Source organism: Aureobasidium pullulans (assembly GCF_000721785.1).
Source record: "Aureobasidium pullulans EXF-150 unplaced genomic scaffold scaffold_34, whole genome shotgun sequence".
Taxonomy (NCBI): domain Eukaryota; kingdom Fungi; phylum Ascomycota; class Dothideomycetes; order Dothideales; family Saccotheciaceae; genus Aureobasidium; species Aureobasidium pullulans.
In genome coordinates, this window is record NW_021941054.1 from 28,475 (window position 1) to 53,882 (window position 25,408).

At 51.7% G+C, this 25,408-nt stretch overlaps 14 protein-coding genes across 14 annotated transcripts; 8 read left to right on the forward strand and 6 right to left on the reverse strand.

Moving 5' to 3' along the window:
• Positions 1-364: 364 nt before the first annotated feature.
• Positions 365-2,633, forward strand: M438DRAFT_283976 (uncharacterized protein; the record flags this gene model as incomplete). Its single annotated transcript, XM_029901423.1, has 3 exons — positions 365-478; positions 562-585; positions 732-2,633. 3 exons carry the CDS (start codon positions 365-367, stop codon positions 2,631-2,633), a joined length of 2,040 nt encoding a protein of 679 aa, XP_029755449.1.
• Positions 2,634-4,694: 2,061 nt separating this feature from the next.
• Positions 4,695-5,954, reverse strand: M438DRAFT_378287 (uncharacterized protein; the record flags this gene model as incomplete). The annotated part of the gene is made up of 2 exons (XM_029908799.1): positions 4,695-5,636; positions 5,685-5,954. 2 exons carry the CDS (start codon positions 5,952-5,954, stop codon positions 4,695-4,697), a joined length of 1,212 nt encoding a protein of 403 aa, XP_029755450.1.
• Positions 5,955-7,975: 2,021 nt separating this feature from the next.
• M438DRAFT_284079 (zinc-binding protein of the histidine triad) lies at positions 7,976-8,560 on the forward strand (the record flags this gene model as incomplete). Its single annotated transcript, XM_029901431.1, has 1 exon — positions 7,976-8,560. One exon carries the CDS (start codon positions 7,976-7,978, stop codon positions 8,558-8,560), a length of 585 nt encoding a protein of 194 aa, XP_029755451.1.
• Positions 8,561-8,673: 113 nt separating this feature from the next.
• On the forward strand, positions 8,674-9,313 carry M438DRAFT_149745 (uncharacterized protein). Its single transcript, XM_029898958.1, has one exon. The coding sequence runs from the start codon at positions 8,787-8,789 to the stop codon at positions 9,111-9,113; it is 327 nt and encodes a 108-aa protein (XP_029755452.1). The 5' UTR covers positions 8,674-8,786; the 3' UTR covers positions 9,114-9,313.
• Positions 9,314-9,513: 200 nt separating this feature from the next.
• Positions 9,514-10,169, reverse strand: M438DRAFT_284063 (uncharacterized protein; the record flags this gene model as incomplete). Its single annotated transcript, XM_029901428.1, has 2 exons — positions 9,514-9,804; positions 9,864-10,169. 2 exons carry the CDS (start codon positions 10,167-10,169, stop codon positions 9,514-9,516), a joined length of 597 nt encoding a protein of 198 aa, XP_029755453.1.
• A 151-nt stretch (positions 10,170-10,320) lies between these two features.
• M438DRAFT_284038 (uncharacterized protein) lies at positions 10,321-12,265 on the reverse strand (the record flags this gene model as incomplete). The annotated part of the gene is made up of 3 exons (XM_029901426.1): positions 10,321-10,618; positions 10,752-12,019; positions 12,149-12,265. 3 exons carry the CDS (start codon positions 12,263-12,265, stop codon positions 10,321-10,323), a joined length of 1,683 nt encoding a protein of 560 aa, XP_029755454.1.
• A 261-nt stretch (positions 12,266-12,526) lies between these two features.
• M438DRAFT_149768 (uncharacterized protein) lies at positions 12,527-13,062 on the forward strand. Its single transcript, XM_029898959.1, has one exon. The coding sequence runs from the start codon at positions 12,747-12,749 to the stop codon at positions 13,029-13,031; it is 285 nt and encodes a 94-aa protein (XP_029755455.1). The 5' UTR covers positions 12,527-12,746; the 3' UTR covers positions 13,032-13,062.
• Positions 13,063-13,093: 31 nt separating this feature from the next.
• M438DRAFT_378291 (lipid particle protein) lies at positions 13,094-14,472 on the reverse strand (the record flags this gene model as incomplete). Its single annotated transcript, XM_029908800.1, has 2 exons — positions 13,094-14,339; positions 14,441-14,472. The coding sequence occupies 2 exons, from the start codon at positions 14,470-14,472 to the stop codon at positions 13,094-13,096; spliced, it is 1,278 nt and encodes a 425-aa protein (XP_029755456.1).
• Positions 14,473-14,732: 260 nt separating this feature from the next.
• M438DRAFT_349782 (uncharacterized protein) lies at positions 14,733-17,296 on the forward strand. Its single transcript, XM_029906476.1, has one exon. The coding sequence runs from the start codon at positions 15,100-15,102 to the stop codon at positions 17,086-17,088; it is 1,989 nt and encodes a 662-aa protein (XP_029755457.1). The 5' UTR covers positions 14,733-15,099; the 3' UTR covers positions 17,089-17,296.
• Positions 17,297-17,965: 669 nt separating this feature from the next.
• M438DRAFT_245311 (WSC-domain-containing protein) lies at positions 17,966-19,339 on the reverse strand (the record flags this gene model as incomplete). Its single annotated transcript, XM_029899581.1, has 1 exon — positions 17,966-19,339. A coding segment is annotated over one exon (1,374 nt), but the record flags the coding sequence as incomplete, so codon positions are not given.
• Positions 19,340-20,271: 932 nt separating this feature from the next.
• On the forward strand, positions 20,272-20,833 carry M438DRAFT_149833 (uncharacterized protein). Its single transcript, XM_029898960.1, has one exon. The coding sequence runs from the start codon at positions 20,397-20,399 to the stop codon at positions 20,694-20,696; it is 300 nt and encodes a 99-aa protein (XP_029755459.1). The 5' UTR covers positions 20,272-20,396; the 3' UTR covers positions 20,697-20,833.
• Positions 20,834-21,706: 873 nt separating this feature from the next.
• On the reverse strand, positions 21,707-22,774 carry M438DRAFT_349786 (spermidine synthase). The gene is made up of 3 exons (XM_029906477.1): positions 22,724-22,774; positions 22,099-22,665; positions 21,707-22,000 (listed from the first exon to the last, which is right to left on the reverse strand). Exons 1-3 carry the CDS (start codon positions 22,752-22,754, stop codon positions 21,723-21,725), a joined length of 876 nt encoding a protein of 291 aa, XP_029755460.1. The 5' UTR covers positions 22,755-22,774; the 3' UTR covers positions 21,707-21,722.
• A 656-nt stretch (positions 22,775-23,430) lies between these two features.
• M438DRAFT_359738 (uncharacterized protein) lies at positions 23,431-24,355 on the forward strand (the record flags this gene model as incomplete). The annotated part of the gene is made up of 2 exons (XM_029907364.1): positions 23,431-23,571; positions 23,669-24,355. The coding sequence occupies 2 exons, from the start codon at positions 23,431-23,433 to the stop codon at positions 24,353-24,355; spliced, it is 828 nt and encodes a 275-aa protein (XP_029755461.1).
• Positions 24,356-24,803: 448 nt separating this feature from the next.
• On the forward strand, positions 24,804-25,388 carry M438DRAFT_339867 (uncharacterized protein; the record flags this gene model as incomplete). Its single annotated transcript, XM_029904262.1, has 2 exons — positions 24,804-24,905; positions 24,963-25,388. 2 exons carry the CDS (start codon positions 24,804-24,806, stop codon positions 25,386-25,388), a joined length of 528 nt encoding a protein of 175 aa, XP_029755462.1.
• Between the last annotated feature and the right edge of the window lie 20 nt (positions 25,389-25,408).

Consider the following 25,408-nt stretch of genomic DNA (forward strand, 5'->3'; position numbering starts at 1 on the left):
AGAAATCCCTATTCGATAACGTCCTTTTTGCGATTGCCTAGGTATCTCGGACAAGCCGAAGGATGATCAACGTTGTATGCCGAATCATGTGTAATAATTCCCCACTCGCACCGGCTGTCTGCTGCCGATGACCTCTAGCGCGGACGGGCCGAGAAAAAGCGTCTCGACCCTCAAAAGCAGCCCGGACGTCCCCCATCAACCTAGGTCTCGCCCGTGTCCTAACAAGGTGCTTTGAAATGCCTCAGCATATCTGGGGAAGCCCTGGACGAGCCAGCCTTGTAATTGTTTCTCGTACGCCAACAATTTTCGAATTTTTCTCTACGTTCTCAACACTGGATTGACTAAGAAGACCAGGCCGTCGCGGATGCCACAGGTGAAGGTGACAGCGGCCACCGCCTCCGGATCTGGAGGCGTGGAGAAGAACCCTAGGAGAACAGCAAAGAGTCGTAACGGCTGTCAAGTGTGCAAAGTCAAGAGAGTAAGTTCATTGGATAGCTTATCGTGTCATTGTACTTGATGGGGTTCTTTGCTCTCGTGGTTAGACTAACATGTTATCAATAGTTAAAATGTGACGAAACACGGCCGGTGAGTTTTTGTCAGAATACAGATGTCATGAATTGTCATCGCACACAGCTATCCAGGTCTTGTCCAAGAATCGGCCTGAATGCGTATTCGCGAATTCCATCATGACGCCCACTGATCACTCTGAACCCTTCTAATACTTTTACAAGGCTTGCGATAATTGCACCAAGCGTGGCTACGATTGTCCTGGTTACAAAAAAGCCCTCAAGTGGTCGACCAAGTACGAAGTTCTGCAGCCCGATGAAACCGATAACCAAAAGACATTCCATCCTTCTGTCGAGTACCACTTCTCTTCGATCGATCCAGTAGCCTTTGGACAGACAGCCACTTACCAAAACGAGGAGATACCTGGAAGCGCCGCTGGACATCGAGATGTTTCTGAGGAGCGCACTCATTCTGCAGTCGCGATACACACACCACCTGTCCAAAAAGCTGTAGGAATGGAAGCCTCGGGCCCTTACTGTCCCTGGCCAGAGCAATGGCCGGGCTACCCTGATCCAGACCAACAGAACGCCATATTCCTCAACACACCAAACACATTGATACAGCAGGTCGATGGAAGCCGAAGAGCCAATAACGAGATCCAAACCTTTCATCAGCATCGAAGCAATAGCCCGGAGGAAATGAGCCAATGGAAATCGCTACTTCGAGCTTATTATCGTATGGCGGCTCCTTCCATGTCAAGATCACTCCAAAACGATACGACAAGACTGGTCGAACACTACTTCCGAGATGTTTGCGTCCTGTACTCGTCATTCGACTCGAAGCTAAATCCTTTCCGTACTGTAATAGCGAAGCTTTGGGACAGCTCAAATTCGATTTTCTACGCCATTCAGAGCATGGCTGCAGCACACTTGGCAAACCACAACATAGGAATGGGAGTTCAGGGACTGCAGATGCAACGTAAGGCATACGAATGTCTCCAACAGGAGCTGCAACTTGCACATGTCAACCAACAAGTGGATGATAGACTCCTGCTTACAGTGTTGCTTCTGGGAATGAGTTCACCATGGCATGAGGCTGGAGATCTTGGAATGGCGCACCTGAATGCTGCCAGAGGACTCATATACCCTCGACTACTCCGAGAAGACGGAAACCAGACAGAGGAAATGGCCCGCAACGACCAATTCTTCGCAGAGGCACTCATATACTGGGAGATGTGCGTTGCTTTTGTACACAAAGAGCCACATACGCCAAGCCGAGAGAAGTCAACCGGTAGGACAGACTACAACGAGGCCCGAACGATAGGTACCAAAGTCATGCCACATCCTTGGACTGGAGTAGGGCCTCGAGCACAGGTTCTGTTTGCCGAAGTTGGCCGACTCGTTCGTACTTATCGAGCTATATCATGCCCACTATCCTATGGCACCACGGCTGAGCATGTAAATATTGCGGACATCATTTCAGCAGCCACAGCCTTTGAAGAAGAGTTGCTTGGTATCCGATGGCCGGCTGTAGACGATCTTATCGACGTCCAAGATCAAAGTACTGGTAAGCTCGATTTCATCATGGTCGCAGAAGCCACACGCTGCTCGGCATTGCTGGAGATTTATCGAGTCTTCCCCAACATTCTATGTAACCGAATGCTCGGGTTGACTGGAAATGCTAGCACTACTGGAACGTCCAGCCAGTTCTTTTTTCCTTTCTGCGGAACACATCTCCATCCTGATCCTCATGACCCGACAGCTTGGTTGACGTCACTCGCACGGCATATCTTGCTCGATCTTATTGGCAACGTGCCGCCGACTTCCAACACACGGCCACTACAGCTCCTAATAATAGTGACAGCAGCTGCCGAGCTTCGTCTGTCTGGATCTGCTGTATCTCCTTCGGGATTGAACGACGAAGTGCCGTATGACATGGATGTTGCACGCGCTCGAGATCTTGCTATGACTAGACTCGATCAACTTTCTGCACGGTTGCCTTCCAAGCCTGTGTTCATCCTCATCAAGCTCGTCAAGGAGGTCTGGCGGCGGTTCGACATTGGCGACAGTGAAGTATTCTGGCTTGATGTCATGCATGAGAATGGCTGGCAGACAGTTATGGGCTAGTCAGTTCCTAGCTTTCGACTCTCTAAATGTCGCTCTTGAGGCGCTGCTGCTTACAGTTTTCGGCGTCGAATCTCCCGGGAAGCACAGCCCATACAAGACGGGACAAGTCGAAATTGATGGTCAAGGGCTGCGGTACCAGCGCCCCTTCATCCTCACCGAGAGTGCGATTTCTTGCAAGTTTTGCTTGAGGTATCAGAACCACTGCAAGGCATTGGCATGCCTCCGCAAAGCTGGTCGCAGCTGGGTCTTCATGAGTGGAGTTGGAAGCCTGCCAACCATCTTCGGGGAGGTTGCCAATCCCGGGGCCGGTCTGCTGCCGTGAGCGGAGCTCTCCAACTCTTTTCCTAAAGAGCTCAGATATCGTGTATGCAGCTGCGCTTCCAGATACTCCCCGGGTCGCAATGAAATGCGCCTTTACGAGGGTCTCGCCCAAGCCAAATATTGCATCTGGTATGAGTGGGAAAGGGAGGGGCAAGGTCTGTAAGGTGCGGGGAACAGTAAGGGTATCTCTGTTGAATCACTGCGATTGGCTGTCCGACCCGAATCAAAGCAGTAAGAATTTTGATCGAAGAGGCTCGTCTGAGATGCCTCTGCGTCAAACTTCGTCTCGATGCCCCGATCGTCCTTTCTTTCTGTTCGTTTACAGAGCTCTGATTGAGCGATAAGCCTTCTATGTTTGCTGGCCTGTGAACCGTGAACGCACAAGGTTTTAGAACTTTCGGGCCCAAGTCTCCCCACCAGACTTTTCAGGGCACCAGTGTGGATTCTGTGAGTCACAGAGCGATCAGAGTACCAAGCAATCTGGCATCGTGGTCGAGAACGTTACTCAGGTACGACGTCTCTCACTAGGTTGGAGGTGTATCTCGTTCTGGTGTTCAATCGACTCACCTGATAGATGAAGCTGAGGGAATGATTTGGCCCTCGTCCAGGAAGGTTCGGCAGCAAGGATACTCAATGTGTTCGCTCGTCGTCCGCCCATCCAGAGCATCGAAGCAGACTTTGCCCGCTTCCCTCGGCTTGGAAGAATGTTCATCCAGGCCTATCCAGGGTTACTGGCAAGAAGTGCGCTATGAGCAGACGCTGGGACGTCAGGACACCTAAATGGTGATGGTGATAAGGTTCTTATCAAAGCCGTTGCTTGCTCCAAGGCGTTGCCAGGCCACACGTCGATTTTGTGACGATTCTCAACATCGTTCAAAAGGTACTGAGCCTCCAGCAGTAATACACCATGAGCTAGGTAGTTCATATACTCCTCCTTTCTTCATGACACCCACTGTCCTCAACCCTGTCTTTAAGCCCGATCTTGATATCCATGTTGTGGAGCAGCAGAAATCCAACCATCCTCACCGTCAAGTGTCTCGAAGCCATGACAAGCCGATCAATCCCACGACCTTGATGTCTCTCCCACAGCCACGTGCTCAACTGTCTCTGCTCTCTCTGCATCCACTCATGAAGATCACCGCAACTCCACTTACCCACAGGAGATACACGTCTCGTCCGTGCGTTCTCCTTGACTCGTGCTCTGACAGGGGGCCTCTGACTCGCCCACATGACTCTTTTTGCCTTTCTAGAGACACCTATCAAAGATTAAAAATCCCATGGGTCGAGGAGAGATAGCATTTGATCGACGTGTTTGACAGGTTGGGATGATCGACGGGAGGCGCTGTTACCGCTGCTCTGACAATGCTTAAGACATTTGCTTAAATTCGAGTCACGAGATCAAACGATTTCCACGGATGGAAGGAACGATGGGAGGCAGGGATATTGCTCGAGGCCGAAAGGTTCCGAGGTGGTGGGAAGGTGTGATACTGTAGAGATCTGATCATTCGAGGATGTGGAAGGAGCTGTCAGGAGGTTTTGCTTTGATGTGGTTGCTTATTCGAAAGCTGTCAAACCACTTTCAGACGAGGCGAACAGAATTGCAGAATAATTGCGATCGTCAAATATGTCATTACAGAAAAGGAAACTACTTTAGTAGATAAAGAAGGGGGGTATACAACAAGTGAACGAAAGACATGAAACCCTAGCCAAACGAGCCTGATAGATGGAAAGATAGAGCACTTATACAAGATGTCTCTCCTTCGGACTTGACGCTGTTGAACTCGGACCAACGGATACATCCAGTTCCGAAGGTGACGGTGTGAGCTCATGTGTGACTATGGTAGTCATGACACGGATCCGACCGTCTTCTGGCTCAGCCCCGACAACTGTGATACCATCATCGCTGTTGCATGTGCTTAAGCTTGGCTTTTTCTTCAAGTCGTCCATCTCTGATGATAAGCCCTTTGCAGTGACATTTTGAGATGTCAATCCTTGTACCCAATCGGTTTGGGCGGCGTGAGATGTGATGGCGAATTTTGAGAAGCCGTTTGTGTCGGCGCGTGACTTTGTCTTTGTCTTGCGAGAAGGCAGGTAGCGGTGGTTCGAGTCCGAGTTGGAGTATGAGGAGAAGAAGCGAGGGAAGAATCGAGAGATTGTTTTGCGGAGCGTCGGTAGGCAGGCGGCGATCACTGCAAAATTGACCTCCAGACTAGACCAGTAAGCCGCGGGTGTGTTGTCCCAAGTGATGTCGTCAGAGACAGATATGTCGTAGAGAGATTTGAGTCGGAGGATGGACGTCAGGCAAACGAATAGGCCCAGACCGAAAACAGCCATGAGTGCGTACTTTTGTTTGCGAGGAAGATGAAGCTTGTTCAGCACTGGGAAGGGCATCACACATATCACAATGTCGGTGATGATGTTGAGCGCGGAATTTGAGAACCAGACCCCTAGGCGGCTTAGGCAGTGGCCACTGATGCTTCGATCCCAAAAGTAGGACACCGGCGAGCACATGAACGCGGTCGACAATACCGACCATAATCCATATATGATGATAACACCGATAGAGCCAAGAATGAAACGTTGTATGCCAGTGCCGACGAACACGCGGCGATATTGTAGCAGGATGGAGATCTTAGTCAACGTCAAGCTGGCTTGGTAGACAGGAACACTGGCCCAGAATGCCTTGAGATAGGTCAGTAAGCTTCCAGGGAACCGTTCGGGAAGACTCACCTTGTTCAGCTGTTCCAACTCTTCAGGGGACACTGTCGAGTAGTGACGGCCTTGTCCATGTTGCACCTCAACACAGATGAGAGCTGTGAGTGCAACTGATAGCGCGAACGCAACAAGCACAACATAGTCTTCAGGTCCAACATTGCGAATAATGAATGCTCTTGTCATCAACCTTAGACTCAAGGCGACAAATGCGATAGAGGTTGAGACGGCAGCTACTATAACACCAGTAGATCCTCTCGATCCATGGTCCGCGTGGTCAGTAGCCATTTTGGAGGCCGGTTGCCTCTCTTGATAAACTTGAGTTGTTCCAGAAGTTTGGCAAGAAGGTAATCCAGAAAACAATAAGGAGTGAAGTGTGAAAGCTGGAGGTAATAACAGTGCGAGAAAAAGCGTTTGAGATTGAGAGAGCGACAGATAGAAACCGGGATTCTGGACACGGCTCCTGAACAGTACCGACAGATAGATAAAACGAAGAAGAACGCAAAAGATGTAGGGGAACCCCTAGGGAATTGAGAAGTACATATTGCTGCATATGCAGGCACCACCCACGTACCACGAGGAGATCGACGTTGGAAGGATCAACTCCATATCGGGATCCACGGCGTGCTTGACCCACGCCAGCGTCAGTTTTCAAGCAAGTGTGGACCTGTGTGGTGAGTCCGAGGTAACATGATCTTCGAGTTGTGTTGCCATTTATGGAATGGTAAAGTTACGGGGCTCGACGGGCAAACGGTTCGTGCACAGTTCGTTCGGAAGAATGGCAACAACTGCCAACCAGGTTCATGGCGGAACGAACATACAGAGCAATAGGATGAATAGACTTTGCTCACAGAGATGGTGCAGAGATGGCGGTGCCATTGAAACTGTTGCGTCAGAAGTCTTGCTGTAGATTGAGTTGACCCGCGTGCGGGATGACTTTGTTGAGAACATTCGCTTACTGAATGGAGACGTTGTTACCGTCTTGCATTCAGCTGTTTCGGCCTTGAGGAAGGGTTGCTGTTGTGTGGCGTATTGACTAGCTTGAGTCGACATATCAGGCAAGTACATTTGTCCCCCTAACGGCCGCAAAGCTGAGGATGAGAGCGTGCAGTTCTGAACTTGAGGGCCCTGAAGGGCGACCGTGCCAGCTGTATGGCGCCATTATGGCCCCCTGCCACGAGATAGAATTCTAGATTGCAGCCTTGCAAGTCGAGTCTACTGGGTAGTTGGATTAACATGACCTGCGTGACCAATTTCCAACAACACAACGGCACTGCATCACGACCCTGATGCTGGCAGGTGGGAAGGATGGAAGTCTTAGACGTACCGCGACTCGCGCGGCTTCGAAATTAGAAGAACACTGATCGGCGTCGACCGCATGAGCGCTGGGACGCGATTTGCGGATCCCACCGTGTCGGCACAGGTTTCGAATTGAGCAGGTCCACCGTCGCTGAGGGCACGATTTTAGCGGAAGAGATTGATGATTTCGCGGGATCTTGGCAAGACAGTTCCACGCTATTCGTATTATTGTGTCAGCAGCTTGCAGGAGGAATCTGAATCATAGCGAGAACGAGGGAAAAGACGATGGTGAACAGCTTTGGAACAACCATTGAGTGTATTCTCCAATCGCAGTAGTCATGTCTACGCAGCGAGTCAGACAGGTCATGAGAAAGGAACTCGCGGGGACACAGAGTCAGTGTTCTTGTGGGTATCAAGTGCACTAACTCGACAGCAGCACGACCGCGAGCTGTACTCGTAGCTTATCGCAAAGCGCAAGGTCAACTCGGTAAATATGAGTCTCAACAGGAAGGATTTGAGTCCAACGTTCGGTAGCCATGTACAGGTACATCTGTCACTAGAAATTTGTGCCTTGCGATAGACCTTGCGGGCTGCTCGCTCGGCATGAGAGAAGTCAAGCAGAAACGACCGAGGTTCTTTCTTGAGCGACTGCGGAAGCAACCCGCTTACTACCTACTGTTTCTATGAGATTTAGCAGCTCGACTTGGACATGATCCGTATGAGTCTACGATGAGCAGAAGGGTACTCCTCTATTTGATTCACATACGATGTCCTATCTCGTCACAAGTAATCTCCCTCATATTGGATGCGATGGTGGCTTGCTGCTTCACATTGCGACGGAAGTTTACCGCATTTAAAGTGTTAGGAGACTACTCGAGTATGACGGTGATGCGGAGGAGTCTTGGCAATGCTAGAGAGCGACTTCTGGCCACCCTCGAACTCCAGAGGACAAGGGTTCACACAGAGAGCCAGCATAGTCGCAGCTGCATCTTCAAAAAGGAACGGCAACCATGTCACTAGAATCACATTACCCTTCCGATTGTCCATTCTGTCGTATAAGCGAAGCCTATCCTTCATCATCTGGCTCTCCCATCCCCTCGGCCCCCGACCCGACTCTTGTGGATCCCAATGCCTTCGTCATCCTGTCCTCTGACCATATCCTTGCATTCTTGGACATCCTACCTATGACAACAGGCCATGTTCTACTCACTACGCGCGTACACCACGAGAAACTCAGTGAGGTGCCCATCGGGCCAACCGCCCAGGCCCTGGGATACTGGATGCCACTAATGTCGCGCGCACTTGCCAAAACACTGGATATTGAGGACTGGAACGTCGTACAAAACAATGGCGCTCGTGCCTCGCAGGTCGTCCCGCATGTGCATTTCCACTTCATCCCTAGATATCCTGATGGCCGCAAACCGCCATCAAAGAAGTCCAAGGGTGACACCTTCGAAGTCAAGAGCTGGAAGATGTTTGGTAGAGGTCAGAGAGAAGAGCTGGACGAAGAGGAAGCGGTTGCATTAGCCCAGAATATCAGAGAAGCCTTGAAAAGAGAAGTAGAGGCTTTGCAGAAGGACACCGTCAAGCTGTGAAAACCTTTCTGACTTGGATCGCGTCAACATCTCAATGGCAGGATATACGATATTGAGATGTATCGTGCCTTTTTACGGCCCCCCTTTTGATGGCAGGCACGCGTGTTGGGGATTACCGCCCTACCACTCCATCCACAGTCCGCCACGACATCCCTAGCGTTGCGCGCCACTTCGATGTCTATTATAGCTGTCTTGGTCTTCGTAGCAGAAAGGTCCCTGCCTTTTTATGATTCCTTTGGGGGCTAAGCGCGTGTCTACAGCGTGGTTCGTCGTCACTCCCTCCTTGCGGACACTAGGGGGTTCATACCCCGCGCTAATTCGATGGAGTCTCCCGCCGTCCAGCGCGCCTGAAACAGAAACCATTCTGTATTTCCACCCTTTATTCAAGGGGCAGGTACGCCAAACGGGCCCCTCTTTCCATCTCCCATCGGAGTATGAACGGAGACTACATCTGCCGCGTGCATGCGATTGCACGTGCGCTATTGAGCCGTCACTTGGTTGCTATACACGGCGGACCGCTACGCTAGCCTGCTCGGTCAAGCACGTGGTGTAGAGATCGAGGCAATGTGGTTGCACGCGCTCCGGCAGCAATGGTCGAGGTGCTCGCTGTTCAGTGCCAATCGAGTACGACTGGGAACGATGTGTGACGATTTGAGTTCTGGGCGGAGGAGGTTTATATGGACTGTGGGAGCTTGATCCTTCTTTCGATAGTTGGTAGTGACGAACGTTCACATGATACTTCAAACTTATCACTATCACTGTGTGGAAAGTGCGGCTGGAGAGCAGGGAATAGCAAATGTTCAGCAACATGTCTATGATTCTGCAAACTATATCGCAATGCCGTATTACACATACCTCGAGTATCAACTCAACACTCATTTGAGCTTTCGAAAGCAACTTACACACATATGTACATCTTCACTTCAACCTCTCCGGACTCATCCACACGCCTCTCAAGGTCTATCTCCCTCGCCCCTTGCCTCGCCATCTCTGGCCCTCAAGATCTCAACGACACCCTCTCCAGCAGAGGTACTGACCTCCTGTCCGTCTTTGCCAACAAGTACAGCATGCGGCTCGCCGTCATCGTTGGGGTTATACATGTTTCTCAGATGTCCGACGAACTTGAAGTGGACAGATGTTGTACAGATCCAACGGATACGAAAGGGTGGTGAGGTGGGCCATTTTAGCTTTTTGCAGAAAGCTGGTTGCGGGACTGTAGCAGACGGCGGACTCGTCATCACGGCCTGGCGAAGAGCTGTCAGTACGTGTATAGCGGGAGGTCGGGTAGGAAGGGAGTGCTTACAGCGCCCTGGAATGCCATGCTTTTGTTGACGCTGAATAGCAGCACGACAGAGCGACAGCTGTGGAAAGCCTCGGCAAACATTTCTGTATTTTTCTCCTGAGTGGCCCAGACTCCATCGCGTTGCGCTTCGATAACATTTTGCATATTCCAGCTTTTGATGATGAAGAATCTCGCTGGTGGGGCTGCTGAAAGAGTCGGAGACGTTAGCGAGTATGCTCTGAATGCACGTATGCGTTCTGTGTGGAAAGAGACAAAGTGGGATATTATATGTTGGAAAGAAGAGTGGATAAACAGAAAAGCATTCATTTTGTGTCGTGTCGGGCATGTGTTGAAAATCCCCAAGACGCCTTGCTATCAAAAATGCTAATCATGGTGGAAGGCCTTCTATATCTTCCAAATGTACCCCGAGTAATCAATTCGAGTGTGTACTTGTGTAAGAGCGAAACGAAGAACAAGCTTATCTGTTGTACTTGGCTCTGGGGTTGGAAGGCGTGTACCCACTTTTGTTGTTACCGGAGAAGCTACCTCCAAGAGGGGCCTCGTTCACGTCCGAGAAGGCAGTGGAGGTCCATCCCTGAGGGCGTGCAGACCATTCAGGAGATCTGGGAGCGTTCCAAGAATCGCGACGACCAAAGGCACCGTCATTGGGGCGGTAGGCCTGACCTCTGACGGAGATGGAGTGAGAAGTCGGAGAAGTGTCATAGTCAGCACGCTGGTGGTAGGCAGATCTTTCAGGTTTGTCAACTCTCTCGGATCTGTCAACTCTTTCGGGTCTGTCAAATCTGTCATTGATGTAGTGAGATCTGTCAAGTAGTTAGCCTGTTGTGCTCGTTCGATTGGACCTGAACGTGGGTTCAAGCGGGTCAGGCGGCGCTCAAACCAAATTACCTCTGATCGGAGCCGCGTCTGGAAGCGGTGGCAGACAGAGGCTTGTCGAAGAGATCATCTCTGCGCACAGCACGGCCAGAAGTGTTGAGACGGTGCAGTTTTTCAGGGTAGTCGTTCACAGGAACAGAGGGTGAGCGGGGACGCTTGACACCAGCCGATGCAGGCTGAGTAGGGATAGGGTTGGCCTTGGTCAAAGAAGCGCTCTGACCATCGAACGAGTTGGAGGTCGAGGCAGGAAGGGCTGGAGGAGGCATGTAAGCAGCTGAAGCACCACGCATGAAATCCTTGGAACTAGGGTCGTTAGCCGTAGCAGCCTCTTGACGTTCAAGTTCGGCAAATTCGTGTTCCAAGGCACGTTTCTTTTCTTCAAGCGCAGCACGCATCTTGTACGTCTTGAGCTTCTGTTCACGAAACGTCTTGTCGTGGAAGCCAGTAATGGTCAACCAAAGATCGACGTCCTTGAAGTAGTCATCATCCTGTTGTTTGGCAGACTTGGTGTTCAAGCTAAGGCTCGTCTTCTGAAGAGGACCTCTGGACAAGGGATTGGCAGACTTGATTGCATTGGCATGGTGGTCCGTCTTGTGTTTGGGGAATCTTTCGGCAGGACCAGGAGAGGTAGTATTGGCCTTCTCCATGTGCAGATTGTTAGTTCTGTTGATCTGTTGATTGGGTGTTTCAGGTGACTTGGCAGTCGACGAAGACTCGTCGTTGTTGGTGTTCATCTTTTCAGCAGTGTTGGTTTGTTTATAAGACGGAGCAGGCGAACGAGCCAGCTTAGGAGTAGTGGCCTTTTCAGTAGTAGTGGTCGACTTGGGGGTGGGAGCTGTTGTGTATTGCTGCTTGATTGGAGCAGTCTTCTGTTGGGGGGTGTTGGCGCCTTGCGACATGACGGATGCGTGACTCTCGGCCAGGAGAGCATCGATTGAGTTTGACTGGCTGAGCATTGATGCAGCGGTTGGTCTGTTGTGTGCAGACTGCTTGTTCTTGTTGACGACGACGGTCTTGGGCGTGTGTGCGGGGCTCGGAGGTCGAGAAAGTGACTGTGATTCGGTCTTGATCGACGCGAGAGTACCGTTCTTCGCAGCAGCAGCAGCTGTCGAGAAGTCCTTCACTGGGGTGGCTTGACGGTTAGCGAGCAGCTTCGCACGCAGTTCCTGGAGCTTCTCGGCGTTGATCTTGCTGACCAAAGCAGCGTCGACGGGCGTGTTTGCGCCTGATTGGAGCGTGCCAACGTTATTGCCCATCGACGAAGAGGACGTCTGGTGTTGCTGTGGGAAAGGAAAGAGATTAGCAAACGACATTGCCTTTTCACTTGTGCTGAAGAGGACCGGGAAGAGGAAGAGAAACAGGAACAGGAACGAAGAGAGAGCACGAGGAAAAGAAAGATAAGTGCTCACAGCGCCTGCCGTGACTGCTGGCTGAGATGGGTCAGCATCGTAGAAGTCCTCCGCGTCGTCTACTTCGGACGTCGCATAGAGTGCAGGATCATAGTCAGCCGACGAGTACCGATCCATAACAGGGCTCCACTCCGAGTCGGTTTGCTCGATCTCTGAATCGCTATCGCTCTCGTCTTCAGACTGAGAAGATGTTGGCGATAGGGATCTCTGACGCTCGGGTGTCACTGGCAAGGGCATACGCTTGGGCCTTTCTGTCAACAGCGCGGCCCGGCCCGAGGCGCTAGTCTGATAGGCGTTAGCGGCGTTGGCAACAGCATATCTTATCAATGCCACCTCGGTCTGCCTCCGCATGCTCTTGTCGATCATTCTTCCGGTCATCTTCGAGCGCGTATTTGTTGAATTGTTCGATGCAAAGATCTTCCATCTCGAAGATTGGAATTGTTGGCACACCTACGCTAAAGCGCTGACCGCCTATCGGCGTCAGCTCAACTTCATCTCGGCCTGGTGATTTCGACCTGGCCTTCGAACGCTGGATTGTTTTCACTCGTGTGCCCTGAGCTTGAGCGGCGAGCCAGGACGTGAACAACTGCATCCCCCCATGCGAGATCGACATGTTCCGTGGTCACTAATAGTTTACACGAGGATATCTGCTCACGAAACACCTGTTTGGACCATCTATCGGTCTTGCGGTCTAGCGGATGACCCTGGCCAAGTGGAACATGTCCTGATCCATGTCACTGACATTTCCCCCAAGTTGAAACCGCTGGATCGGGATGCGGAGGTTGATCTCGCCCTAATCCCACTGCTCCCGAGCATTATGACATCAAGCCTCGTGTGGTTCTTCGAGCTTCGAATCGCTCCATGGGACACGCGAAATGCTTAGAGGTATTCTTGGATTACAAAAGCACGCGTTCTATGATGATCCGCTAGAAAAGAATATAACCTCTATACCTCGAAATGCTTGACCCAATGTCCAACAACGACCTTGCCCTCGTCAAAACCCCAACGATTGGTCCGCACAATGATGGCTGCATGTGTATGGCGAACCTTGCTGATGTGTACAGGGTACTTCGTAAAGCCCACACCATCCAGCCCCTCAATCATATAAAATTGATCCGATGTAAGAGCAAGCGTGGGAAACTTCTCCTGGCCCTTGAACTTGCTACCAGAATGTTCGGATTTTGAGAAGCGTTCCTCGTCTTCAGATGGCGGAGTTGGCAGGTAGTCTTGTCCTTGATTGGCATTGAGACGATCAAACACGCGCTCCTCAAGATTCTGGGCCTCCTCAAGGAGTGGGTTTGACCGATACCGCTCGATTCCAAAGTTGGCACCACCGGACTCGTGCAAGCGAACACGCTGAGCAGAGCGAATCGTTTGATAACCACTGTTGATGAGGAAGAGCATACTACCAACAGGGATGAGGACGGCCAAGAGTAGATACAACGGGACGGCGGTAAGGGTGGACCAGCCGGTAGATCTTACTCGAGCCCAAAAGCCGAGCGGTACTCGAGGCTTGGGACGAACAGGTTCGTCGGGCCGCAACAGAACACCATCATAGCCAGCAAGAGGTTGTAAATCGACAGCGTCGATGTTGACAAAGGGATCCTTGTAGGTGATACAACTGGTGTAGTAGACAACACTGCGGTCGTTGACAATGTTAGAATAGAGGGTACGGTGTTTGAACTGGGCGAGTCCACGGATAAAGACACTATTCGGATCCGCGAGGATAGTCAAGAGGGGGCGACCTGTATCACGGAACGAGTCGACGGTGAAGAGTTGGCGACCCGAAGTACTCAGAGTGCGAGCCCCGAGCACATTCCAGAGGTAGTTGTGTGGGCCTAGCAGAGGCGATCGCACGCCTAAATGTGGTGTCGCAAAAGTGGTAAAGTTGACGGGCTTTATCCGGTCGAAATAGCCTTTCGAGTACAGCAGGCCGACAACATAACGCGCGACCAGGCCACCCAGCGAATATCCAACAATGCTTATCTTTGTGATCTTGTTGCCGCCCTCCTCAAGTTTCTTGATCTCTTCCTCGACTTCATTGGCAGTACGTTCGCCGCCCAATTCTATGCCATCATAGGTGAAGCTGTTCGAGTTGCTCTTGGTGACGAGGACGTGTAGCTTGTCTTGCGGGTATTCGGCTTGTAACGATGTCGCGAGATTCTTCAAGTGTTTCGGCTTGCCCCAGAGCCTGCAGAACCTTGGAGTTAGCGAAACTCTACATATGACACGAAATGGACAGGAAGAGAGGGGGGATATGGTGGTACACGCAGCGACACGGTGTAGCCTTACCCGTGAATTAAGATACAGAGATGGTCGGCCATACCTGTTTCTCTAGCCAAATTCTGCGCGACTTTGCCGTTCCAACGAGACTGTAATTCTTCAGATACTGTTACGAATGCTGTGTGTCCATGATCTTTGAACGACTCAAGAGACATATATAAGTTGAGATGGATGGAAGAAACAATTCGGCTGCCTCGACTGGTGGATTCCCCTTGGATGATGACGTGCCTTGATCGCACGTTTCGGCACTTTCGAAACCCCGACGGCCATTCTTTACCTCTCCCCTCCGATAACTCTATTCGCCCAGGGACCAGCTGCCCTATATTGTTCAATCCCAGAGTGACAGGAGTCTCCTCGCTTCTCAGACGGCTGTGATTTGTGTCGAGAGCTCCTGCCGCCTGCGACCAATTTCTGGAACCAGATCGCCATTTCAACCGTCGAGCACTCACAACTGACTGCTTCACTTGGCTCATGATCTTTTCCTCGAACAAACACATCCTTTGCCGAGCGTCAAGCACTTCCTTAGTATGCTCTCAACCTGAATCATCTCACTCTCGTTCCAATCAGGTAAACTTGTATGAGCGAGCCCATCCAACGTGTTCAAGGCACTAAAGCTTTTTTCGCTTTGTCAAGCCACCCTCCCTCTTCATCTCGCCAACTGAATCACCATGTTTTCAACGACTGGTCTTTTCAAAGGTATTCCATGCCCTGAAGGAGAACGATGCACAATAATTCATTGCATCTTTTCCCATGAGTTACGACCACAAGTCAATCTTGACGCCCCAGAGGAGCCCGCAGCAAAGAAGCGCAAACTTGACCAAGATCTTGATGCAGCCACCAAAGCGACTGCCAATCCTGTCACTGTCAAGTCTGGCAACGCGAACAAGGGCTTCGCCACCAATGGCTTCACTACTGTCAACCAGCCAAAGCCAGCCGTAACGACACCTGCCCCCCTCAAAATTCTTAAGACACTACAAAGACCGGTGAGCCCTCCACCCAAGCCACCAACCGCATCATCCAAGACAGCACCTACGAAACCCGCCATCAAAGAAACCCTGAATCCTCGCATGATACCTCATGATCCTGCTGGCCATGGAAAGCGTACCCTGTTCCTCAAGCATCTTCATGGTGAAATGGAACGCTTGAACAATCAAATAGCCAAGGGCGCTCATCCTAAGAGAGCCGTCTTGACATTGACAAGCGACGAACTGATCAAAGCTGCCCTGGACGAAGAAGAAAAGACGGCACGTGAGAACCACAAAGTCTACGCCAACGTCATCAAGATGCGTGTTGCAGCACTCAAGAAGATGGCAGTCGAGGATTGGATCACTCATGTCATTGCTACTATCCGAATTGACCAACAAGAAGATCAAGGCAACGTCGTTCCTCCGATTGACACTGGCTTGCCACTTGACCAGGAGCATATCGTTCTTCCTCACTTGATCACCGATCAGACAAATCTAGCCAAACACGGCTACGTACCAATACCGCCAACTGAAGATGACATTGTCGAAGCCAAAGCTGCTGTTGCTGCTTCCCTCAATTACGAGGTATGCGATCGATGCAAGTCTCGCTTCCGAGTCTTCGATGAACGTAGGGAGGAGGATGGCGCTTTGACGACAAACGGGCCCTGCAGGTACCACTGGGCAAAGCCTTTCACGGCCAGACGTGAGAAGACAGACGCTATCAAAGGTCCGAAACAGGCCATCTATCCCTGTTGCCAGGAATTGCTTGAATCGCCAGGCTGCACACAGTGCGAAACGCACGTCTTCAAAGTCAGCGATGGCAAGAGGCTTGCATCCGTCATGCCTTTCATCAACACACCGCACAACCCAAGGCCTGCCAAAGGACCCAATGGTAAGACACTGGACGCTGTCACTTTCGATTGTGAAATGGGATACAGTACAAGTGGCTTTGAGCTCATTCGCCTCACTGCAGTCTCCTGGCCAGAAGGTCATTGCCTGGTTGACGTTCTCGTCCGGCCTCAAGGTACCATCTTGGACCTCAATACTCGCTGGTCTGGTGTGACACCGGAGATGTACAGTAATGCTGTACCATACGAGGAGAAGGCAGCCATGGATGCATTATTACCTCCTCCACCACCCGGCAGCGACGTTCCTCCATTACCCGGCACTCGTGACTCTACGCCATTAAAGGACACTGCCAGTGATCCACTACCAATCGTCTCAAGTCCAGTTGCAGCACGCGACCTCTTGTGCTCGTTCCTTACACCATCTACCCCTCTGATCGGTCATGGAATCGAAAACGATCTGAATGTTGTCCGACTCTGCCATCCTACCATTATCGACACTATCATCCTATTCCCTCACCCACGCGGTCTACCCTACCGTTTCGGCCTCAAAATGCTTACCAAGCGCCACCTTGGTCGCGACATTCAAATGGGAGGTGCTCTTGGCCACGACTCTCTCGAAGATGCCCGTGCAACTGGCGACCTAGTCAGATATGCTGCGGGACAGAGACTCAAGCGATTGCAAAGAGAGGGTTGGACGCTCGACAATGGAGCTCTAATGCCACCCCTGCCGCCCGGCGGACCTCCACTTCCAGAAGGAAGGGCTTTGGGCGCAGGATCAGGAGTCAAGAGACAGAGGATTGATGTTGAACAGCAAGATGCAAACAAGAAACTCAGGGAGGAGTAGATGGATGGATGGATGACATGCACAAATGACAGGCTTGATCAAACGATGACAATTATTTACTAGTCCGGTAGCCAAAACACATGAAAGGACCTTGCTTTCTATGCTACAGATACACAACTTTCGGACTGCAATGGATAGAATTTTATAGCCACAGAGAACTGTTTACTCACCAACCCGGTCACGCAATTTGGCATAGAAAGATGGCACGTCAAAATAAAAAAAAGGTTTCGTATATTTTGATCTGATTTCTTAAAACCATGTCCAGAGTAACCATCCTGTTCCGTGAACCAGAATGCAAATCTTCAAACCTCCCTCATCAAAAAGCTGTCTTTGTCAAAGAAGCGAAAGTAGAGAAATGAAAAAGAAAAAAACCTCCTTCTATATATCCAATCCATGTTCGTCCATATCCATACCATATCATCCCCAAAAACCCGTCATACAACCACATGAATTTTTCGTTAAAAGCAACCTCTACAGAAGTAGAGGTTTAATGATGACGACCAGCCTTGAGCTCGGCAAGGTGGCGACGGACCTTTGAAGCGGCGAGCTTGGCTTTGACCTCGGCGGCTTGACGGTCAGCGTGTTCCTTGTCAGCGACAGCGGCGGCGAAGCGGGCGTTCTTGGTTGCGGAAGCGGGGTTCTTTTGCTTGCGGTGCTTCTTTGCTGTGGAGGTGGCAGTGGTGGTTGATGTCTTTGAAGATGAAGAGGACGCGGGCTTGCTCGAGGTGGCGAGGGTGGTTGCTTGCTTGGTGCCAGAAGTGGAGGCAGAGGTGGAAACAGAGTTGGTCTTGGTGGTTGAGGTGGAAACGGAGCTGGTCTTTGAGCTGGTCTGGCTGGTGGAAGAAGAGGCAGCGACAACAGAAGAGGCGACAGAGACGGCAGCGCCGGCAGGACCGGTGTAGTCGTTGTTCTTGCAGCTGGAAGTGCCCTTACAGCTCTGGTAGAGGGAGAGAGCGCTACCACCGCCACAGTACTCGGTGCTGTCACCAGCGCAAGGCGAGAAGCAGTTACCAAGAACACCGGTCACAGGGGCGCGATCAGAAGCGACAGAGTTACCACAGTAGCACTGAGAAGCGTATTCGAGGCCTGCATAGCTGTAGCCCTTGCCCTCACAGAAGGCAATGCAGGTCTCGACAGTCATGGAGCCACTGCTGGTCGATGCAGAGTTCAAGGTACGGCCGCTGAGGCTGTCAGTACCGCAACCAACATACTGCCAGTTGAGAGAAGAAGTGACGTCCTTGTAGTACTGTTGGTAGGCACCGACAGTTGCGACCTTGCTGTTGGTGTTAAGACAGCTCTGGACAGAGGCAAGGCCGGGGCCCTGCTGCACAGGGTTGCATCCGGGAAGAGCGCTGAGCATACCGGTGACCTGCTCGTCAACCTGAGGAGGAATTATGCAAGCTTGACTTTCCTTGGTGGTGAACAAGTCGAAGACAGGGCAGTCGGAGAGAAGGCCGCTGTCGTTGGTGCACTCATCGATGGCCTTTTGGAGAGTAGGAACGTCCCAACCGTTGACAAAGTCGCCGTGGAATCCGTAACCAGTGGGGTCACCTTGAGCAAAGACGAAAGGCTGACCGCTACCGTACCACTCGTCGTCGAAGTCGCCAGTGTTGTAGTTAACCTCGTAGAAGATGGAGATCAGATGGACGGGGTGAGTGTCAGGGCACTTGCCGCTGTCGTAGCTACCACCAACGGGGTAGGACATGTGGGACATGTGATCAGCAGAATCAAGGTTGACACCATCCCAGCACGAAGGGAAGAAGACCTGGGCGCGGAGACCATCGGGACACTTCTTGTCGGGAAGACCGTCAGTAGTGCTGGAGCCGCCGCTGTAGTCGAGGCAGACAAAGCTGACAGCCTCGGAAGCAAAATCGTCGGTGTGGTTACGCTTGAAGGGGTTACCAGCGAGCATGCGGAAACCTTCGGGGAAGGCCTTGAGCTCATCGTTGTTGGGACCGCCACGCTGAAGGTAGTAGACAGTCATGCCACCATAGACACCGGTACCGTCACCGGACTGGTGTACGTTCTCGAAAGATCCATTTTGGTGCTGGAAGTACAGAGCAGGGGTCCAGTAGTTGGAAAGATCCTGCTTGATGGGGCAAGACGAGCAGTCCGAGGCACGAGCATCGGCGTAGTCCATCTCGAATTTGAAGCCATTGCCTCCGGAGATGGTGTGAACGTGGCCGGCAACCTGGCCCGGAGAGACAATAGGGTCGGCACGCTCAGTAACAATACGTCCAGGGCAGGGCATACGGAAGAATGCAGCAGCAGGCGCAGCGAGGGCGGCAGCCAGGCCGAGAACTTTGGTAGAAGTGTACATGGTGAAGTTGGATATAGAAGCTGGAATTGAAGAGGTAAAGCGAGGATGTCAAATCCTGAAAGGGGAGAGGTCGAAAGAGCGAATGAATGTAAGTGGTGAATGAATGACTAGCCCTAGCAAGGACTTTTGGTTAAAGAAAGAATAGGTCACAGACCTAGAAGGAGCAACGAAGAAAGGATGATCGGAATAGATGAATTCAAGACTGGGGGAACATGGCTTGATACATATAGGAGTAAAGGTAGGTGAGAAAGGCGCACTTTGAGTTTCAAGGCCTTGATCCGTGCCCCTACAGGGAAGGTGAGGAAAGCCATGCGGCGGGAAAAAAGTGACAGCGTGGATCCCAGAGATTGCAGGGAGTCCAGAGCGCCAGCAGCGCCATTCCCGCTGCAGAGTACCCACCTTGAAAGATGCATCCATCAGTGTGACTGGAGAGCCGCCGCGCTTCCGAGAACCAGAAACTGTAGTTTGGCGCTGGCTCCAACTTGACCAGGTGATTGTTTCACAATTGCGCCATGTCGTTCGAAACAGTTTGCTCTCATAAAACCAACAAGCTGAAATTGTTGTGTTGGTTGTTTTGGAGAAATAGGGGCACAGCAACCAAAGGAGAATATGCAACCGTTCGCGAACCAGCAAGAAGCCGGGAGTGGGGAGTTCGGCTTGCTGCCGCAGTCTGCTTTTCTGGTTCTTCATTTCCCATCGCAACTGCCATCGACCGCACTCGAGATGCTGCAGAGTCCATGCAAGCCCGGGGACCCGGCCTGCGTGTCGTTCATCGCGCGGAATTGCCTTCTTTCCTTCGCTGTTGGCGAGCTGAATTTTGCTTCACAGTGGATCTTTGAGAGATGAAGCTCCCCACCTCCATCACGACTGTCAGGATTCAGGTATCTGTACGCGGCCGCACGGCCAGATCCACGGAAGATCAACCGAATGAGCTTAATCTGGCCGAGTCAAGACGGCTTCACTTGCGCACACCTCAGGAGAGGCGTCGATGGACGAGGGCACAGCACGAGTAAGCCGAGAGGCAACAGCTTTCGCCTCTCTCACGTCGCCAAAGTTGTCCTCGAGGTTGAGCTTCCGGCTGCTGACCTGCATCTCAAGTTTACCGGCGACGGCAGCTTTTCTTGATGTGTGTGGTGTTAAGATTCAAGGTACCAAACGTGTCAGCATGGGGATGGCGTGGCTAGCGCAGGAACAAGGCCAGCAAGGGCGCATTTCGAAACACGCTATCCCTGTTCCTCCCCTGCTACTCCTGCTGTACCTTGCTACGCGGCAAACATTGGGGAGCTGAAAAGAACCATCACTTCACCTGTCCTGCTCTAGTCGACTCGTTGGTTTTCGCCCTCGCCCTTTGTTGCTCCACCCAGCGTCAAGACTAGAAGAAAAATCTACTGCCTGTTCGGAGAATTATAGCCAATGCTCTCCTCACAACTGTCCTCCGAGGAATCTTAAACCCGCGATTGCGCGTCGTCGAAATCAAGTCGTCAGAAGGCTCATGATCTGGATCTGTCATGCAGTCAATCATGTCGACAATGCACCTGCGGCACCTGCCATCATGAGGCGCTTCAACCCGCTCGCCCTTGCTCGAGGCAAAGAAACAGGTGGCTGTCAAAAGAGAAGGGAAATGGCAAATGCAAGAATTGCTCAGCAAAAAGAGCCCTGCTGCACTCGAAAATTCGGACAAATGGACCAATAGAGAGGTGCATATGCATGCATTTCGTCCCGTGTATCCCCAGCCGAATTATCCTCCGCCTTTCGGTCGCTTGACTTGATGCATAGAAAGAGTATCGCGGTCTGGTCACCGACCCTTCATCACGTTGTCGCGTACATCGGACACGACTCGGCCAGTTGTATTGACGCCGGCTCTTGCAAGAAGACGGCACGGTTGTGAGAAAGAGACTTTGCAGCATGTATCCTCATGACCATAACAAGGCTCCACTCCACCATGATTCGGGTGGGACTGCTTGCACGTCGGCAGGCGCATCTCGGCGCTTGCAATGAGGAGGGCTTCAAGAGTCAGCAAAGCCACTGTTTACAGATCGGGCACTTTTGCGTCTTGGTAATCGCCTGGCTTGGGCATTGGTCGTGACAAGCGAAGCGAGCAAGGTACAGCTACTCGTACCAGTGTTCAACCATCACATAAGCACCCCGAGCACTTCAACCTGGACTTGACTTTCCCGTCACAGGTAGGTACATCTGTAATCATCATGTATTGAGTAGAAAGGCCGCAAGGAGTGCAGGTAATGTCATTGGTATCTTGTGAAAACGTCTAAAGCACAGCGTCTTGATCGACCATTTTGTGTCGTAAATCATCCATCTACTTGAGGGCCTTCTTGGCGAAGTTGGGCAGAACAAAGGCAGCCTCGTGGATCTCCTTGTTGTAGTACTTGCAGAGCTTGTCCTCCTCGGCCTCGGACCACTGGCGCACAGGCTTCTTGAGGTTGCGGTTGGCGTCAAGGCAGCAGACCATGAAGCCGATCTGACCAGAGGGGTAGGTGGGGATGGTGGTGTAGGCGTACTCGACGTTGGGGAAGACCTGCTTGCAGTCCTGCTTGAGCTTGGTGATCAAGGGAAGGTGGAGCCACTGGTTCTCGGCTTTTCTAAAAGTCAGCAACTTCTGGTCTCGGGTGGGGGTTGACGAAGCGAAGAGTGATCGAAGATAAGTCAGGGGACAAGGAAAGGGTGCTTACAACCTTGGGTAGAAATGACACCGCCCTCTCTCAGGGCACCCTTCAACAGCTCGAAGTAAGGCTTCTGGAACAGAGCCTCGGCGGGGCCCTCCGGGTCGGAGCTGTCAGTGATGATAACATCGAACTCGCCCTTCTTGTCGTCGAGGAACTTGAAGCCGTCACCGACGTGGGTCGTGACGTTGGGGTGCTGGTAGCCAACAGCCATACCGGGGAGGTACTTCTTGGAGAGACGGATGACGGCCTCGTCAATGTCGCAGAGGACGGCCTCCTCGACACACTCGTGCTTGACGACCTCACGTAGGACACCACCGTCACCACCACCGATGACGAGGACCTTCTTGGGGTTGGGGTGGGAGTTCATGGCCAGGTGGGTGATCATCTCCTGGTACGAGAACTCGTCGCGCTCGGTGCACTGGATGACATTGTCGAGGACGAGGACCATGCCGTAGTCGGTCGACTCGAAGATGAGGACATCCTGGTACTTGGACTTCTCGTGGTGGACGACCTGGTTGACCTTGAGGGTCATGGCCTGGCCGGGCCACATGTTGGAGATCTCGCGGAACCAGCCATCTGCCTTGTGTATGAGCCTCCATTCTCTTTCAACTGCATTATGTGGAGCTTTAGCTACCCTTGATGGTGGGGTGAGTGATTTCGCTCATTGTTGCGGAGGGGAGTTTCGAAAGGATAGGAATAGGGGCTTTCGAGAGTCGTGAATACGCTGGTAGTCGTCTACTAGCGATGTGAGCAATACGTGAAGCAATGATGAGTCTGATTGTCTAGAGATGTTGTTGGTCCAATTTTTCTGCGCCCGCTCCTGCCCGTGCTTGGCCATTGCGGGGGCACGGGGGACCTGAGCAAATTTATATCATTTTTCTCCCTTTTTCTTCCCTTTTGGGATGATTCCCCTCCATCAACGCCAATGAATGCTTTTGGAGGTCGCATGTTTGTCGCGAACAGATAAGAAATGCCTGATTGTCATGGGTAATGTTCAGCGACAGTCAAAATAGGCACCAGTGTCGCCTAAAGGCAACAATGTCGCTTCTCCGCAAACTTGGACCCATCTGTACGCGCCGATGCAACACAACTTTATTGCTTTGAAGCCACAATTTCAGGAGGGAGCTATCATCATCACTGTGATACGTTACCAAGCACACTCTCCGTAACGAGGACCATCTGTGGAATGACAGTTGTATGATTTCACATTGATCGTCCAAGCTCCCCACGAGAGCGTGGCGACAGTTACTGTAATTGTCAGCTGCCGTTTATCCATGCCTGTGTTAAAGCACGAAGCTTCATGTCCATCATCACCTCACCTTCTCCCTTTACTCAAACAACATGACAGCTGTTGGTACGAAAGACAAGAGTGTCGACTGGTTCCAGCCCGAGCTGGAAGATGTTAATGCTCAAGCTAGGTCGGTCCTTGAGACATACAGCAACATACCTTCTGATCAAGTCGTTCCGCATGTCCTAAGAATTGTAAGTGTAGCGGCTGTAATGATCAGGCGGAAGTATTCAATCACAACCACGCTTGATTGAATCCCTATGCGACAATTTGATGCTGACATCCAGCAAGAGAGACACAGCATGGGAAGTCTTCCCGTACCCCTGCATCGGCCAGTTTCGCTTCCTGGATATGCCCTTGGGAGGTTTCCATGAATATCCGGAAATTCTCCAGAGACTCAAGTCTGGCAACGAGAAGTATCTCGATCTGGGATGCTGCTTTGGTCAAGACATTCGTCGTCTTGTAAATGATGGAGTTCCTGGCAGTGTTTTGATCGGCAGTGACCTTCACCAAGGGTTTTTGGATCTCGGATACGATCTCTTCAAAGACAAGGACAAGCTGAATAGCAAATTCATCGCGGCAGATGTCTTCGAATCACAATCTGCCCTTACGCCTTTAGCAGGCAAAATCGACATCCTTCACACGTCGTCGTTCTTCCATCTGTTCGGCTATGAAGGACAGAAGAAGATTGCGAGACGCGTAGTCCAGCTTCTCAAGCCACAAAAGGACTCACTACTAGTCGGGCGTCAAGTGGGCAATGTCAGAGCTCACGAGGAAGAATCATCGGCTAGTGGAAGCGGCAACATGTTCCTGCAAAACGTGGAGTCATGGAAGCAGATGTGGGAGGAGATTGGAGAGGAAACCGGCACGCAATGGGACGTGAATGCTACTCTGGAAGACTGGCCTCTTGTTAGAAACAAGGTATCATGGCACAAGGAGGGAACGAAGAGGATCTTCTTTTCGGTCAGGAGGCTCTGAAGCTGGTGCCCTATTGGCGGCATTATGCAGAGATGTGGATATAGATCAGGAGTGAGACGAGCAGCATGATTTGGTGGTAACACCTACTAAGATGACCACATGCACTTTCAAGACAGCACACCATTCCACGAATATCCAGCCAGCAAGTGACGAGTTCTAGAATGGTCTATCATGGCTGTCAAAGGAGTCAGTGAAGTCATATGGTCCTAGCCACTCGTTAAAACAGGGTCCAAGCAGCTTTCAGCCACAATGAAGTCATTGGCTTCACATGCAAACACGCTTCCAAGTGAAAGTTGGACCATCATAACAACTCGAGAAATATTTATATAAGCCTTCATCTTCTTCTTGTAAAGGACTTTTACTCATCATCTCATCAAAGCTGCAAGTTCGAGCTTCATATCCAACCACAACCACAACCACAACCCTACCTTCTCACAACAACATCAACATGTCTGACAAGCAAACCTCCACTCTCCAGTCGTACATCGACTCTGCCTCTGGCGCCGCTCAGTCCGCCCTTGGCTCTCTCATCGGTAGCAACGCCGACAAGGTATGATCTATCCTCTTTTCCATTCCTCAGCACCAGGTCCAAGCTAACACACCACAGAATGCTGGCGAGAACAAGAAGGCCGAGGCCGAGATCAAGCACGATGCTTCGCACGCCGGTGCCAACGTCGGCGGCTACAGCGTCTCCGCCTCTGGCATCGCCCAAAACGATCCCAACCGCAGCGAGGGTTCCTGGAACCAGACCGTCGGCTCTGGCAAGGAGGCCCTTGGCAACCTCGTCGGCAACGAGTCTTTGAAGAAGCAGGGAGTTCAGCAGAACGCCGAGGGCAAGGAGCAGGAGGCCAAGGGACAACTCAACGATCTCGGCTCCGGTATTGCCGACCGCGTCTCTGGTACCGTCGGTGGTGCCGTCGCCAGCGTTACTGGCAACCAGGCTGACAAGGCCAAGTACGAGGCCAAGCACGACGAGGGCAAGACTCAGCAGCGTGGTGTTGAGGCCGACCTCGACAAGCAGGCCAGAGCTTAAGCGTCTTGCGATGTGCATCC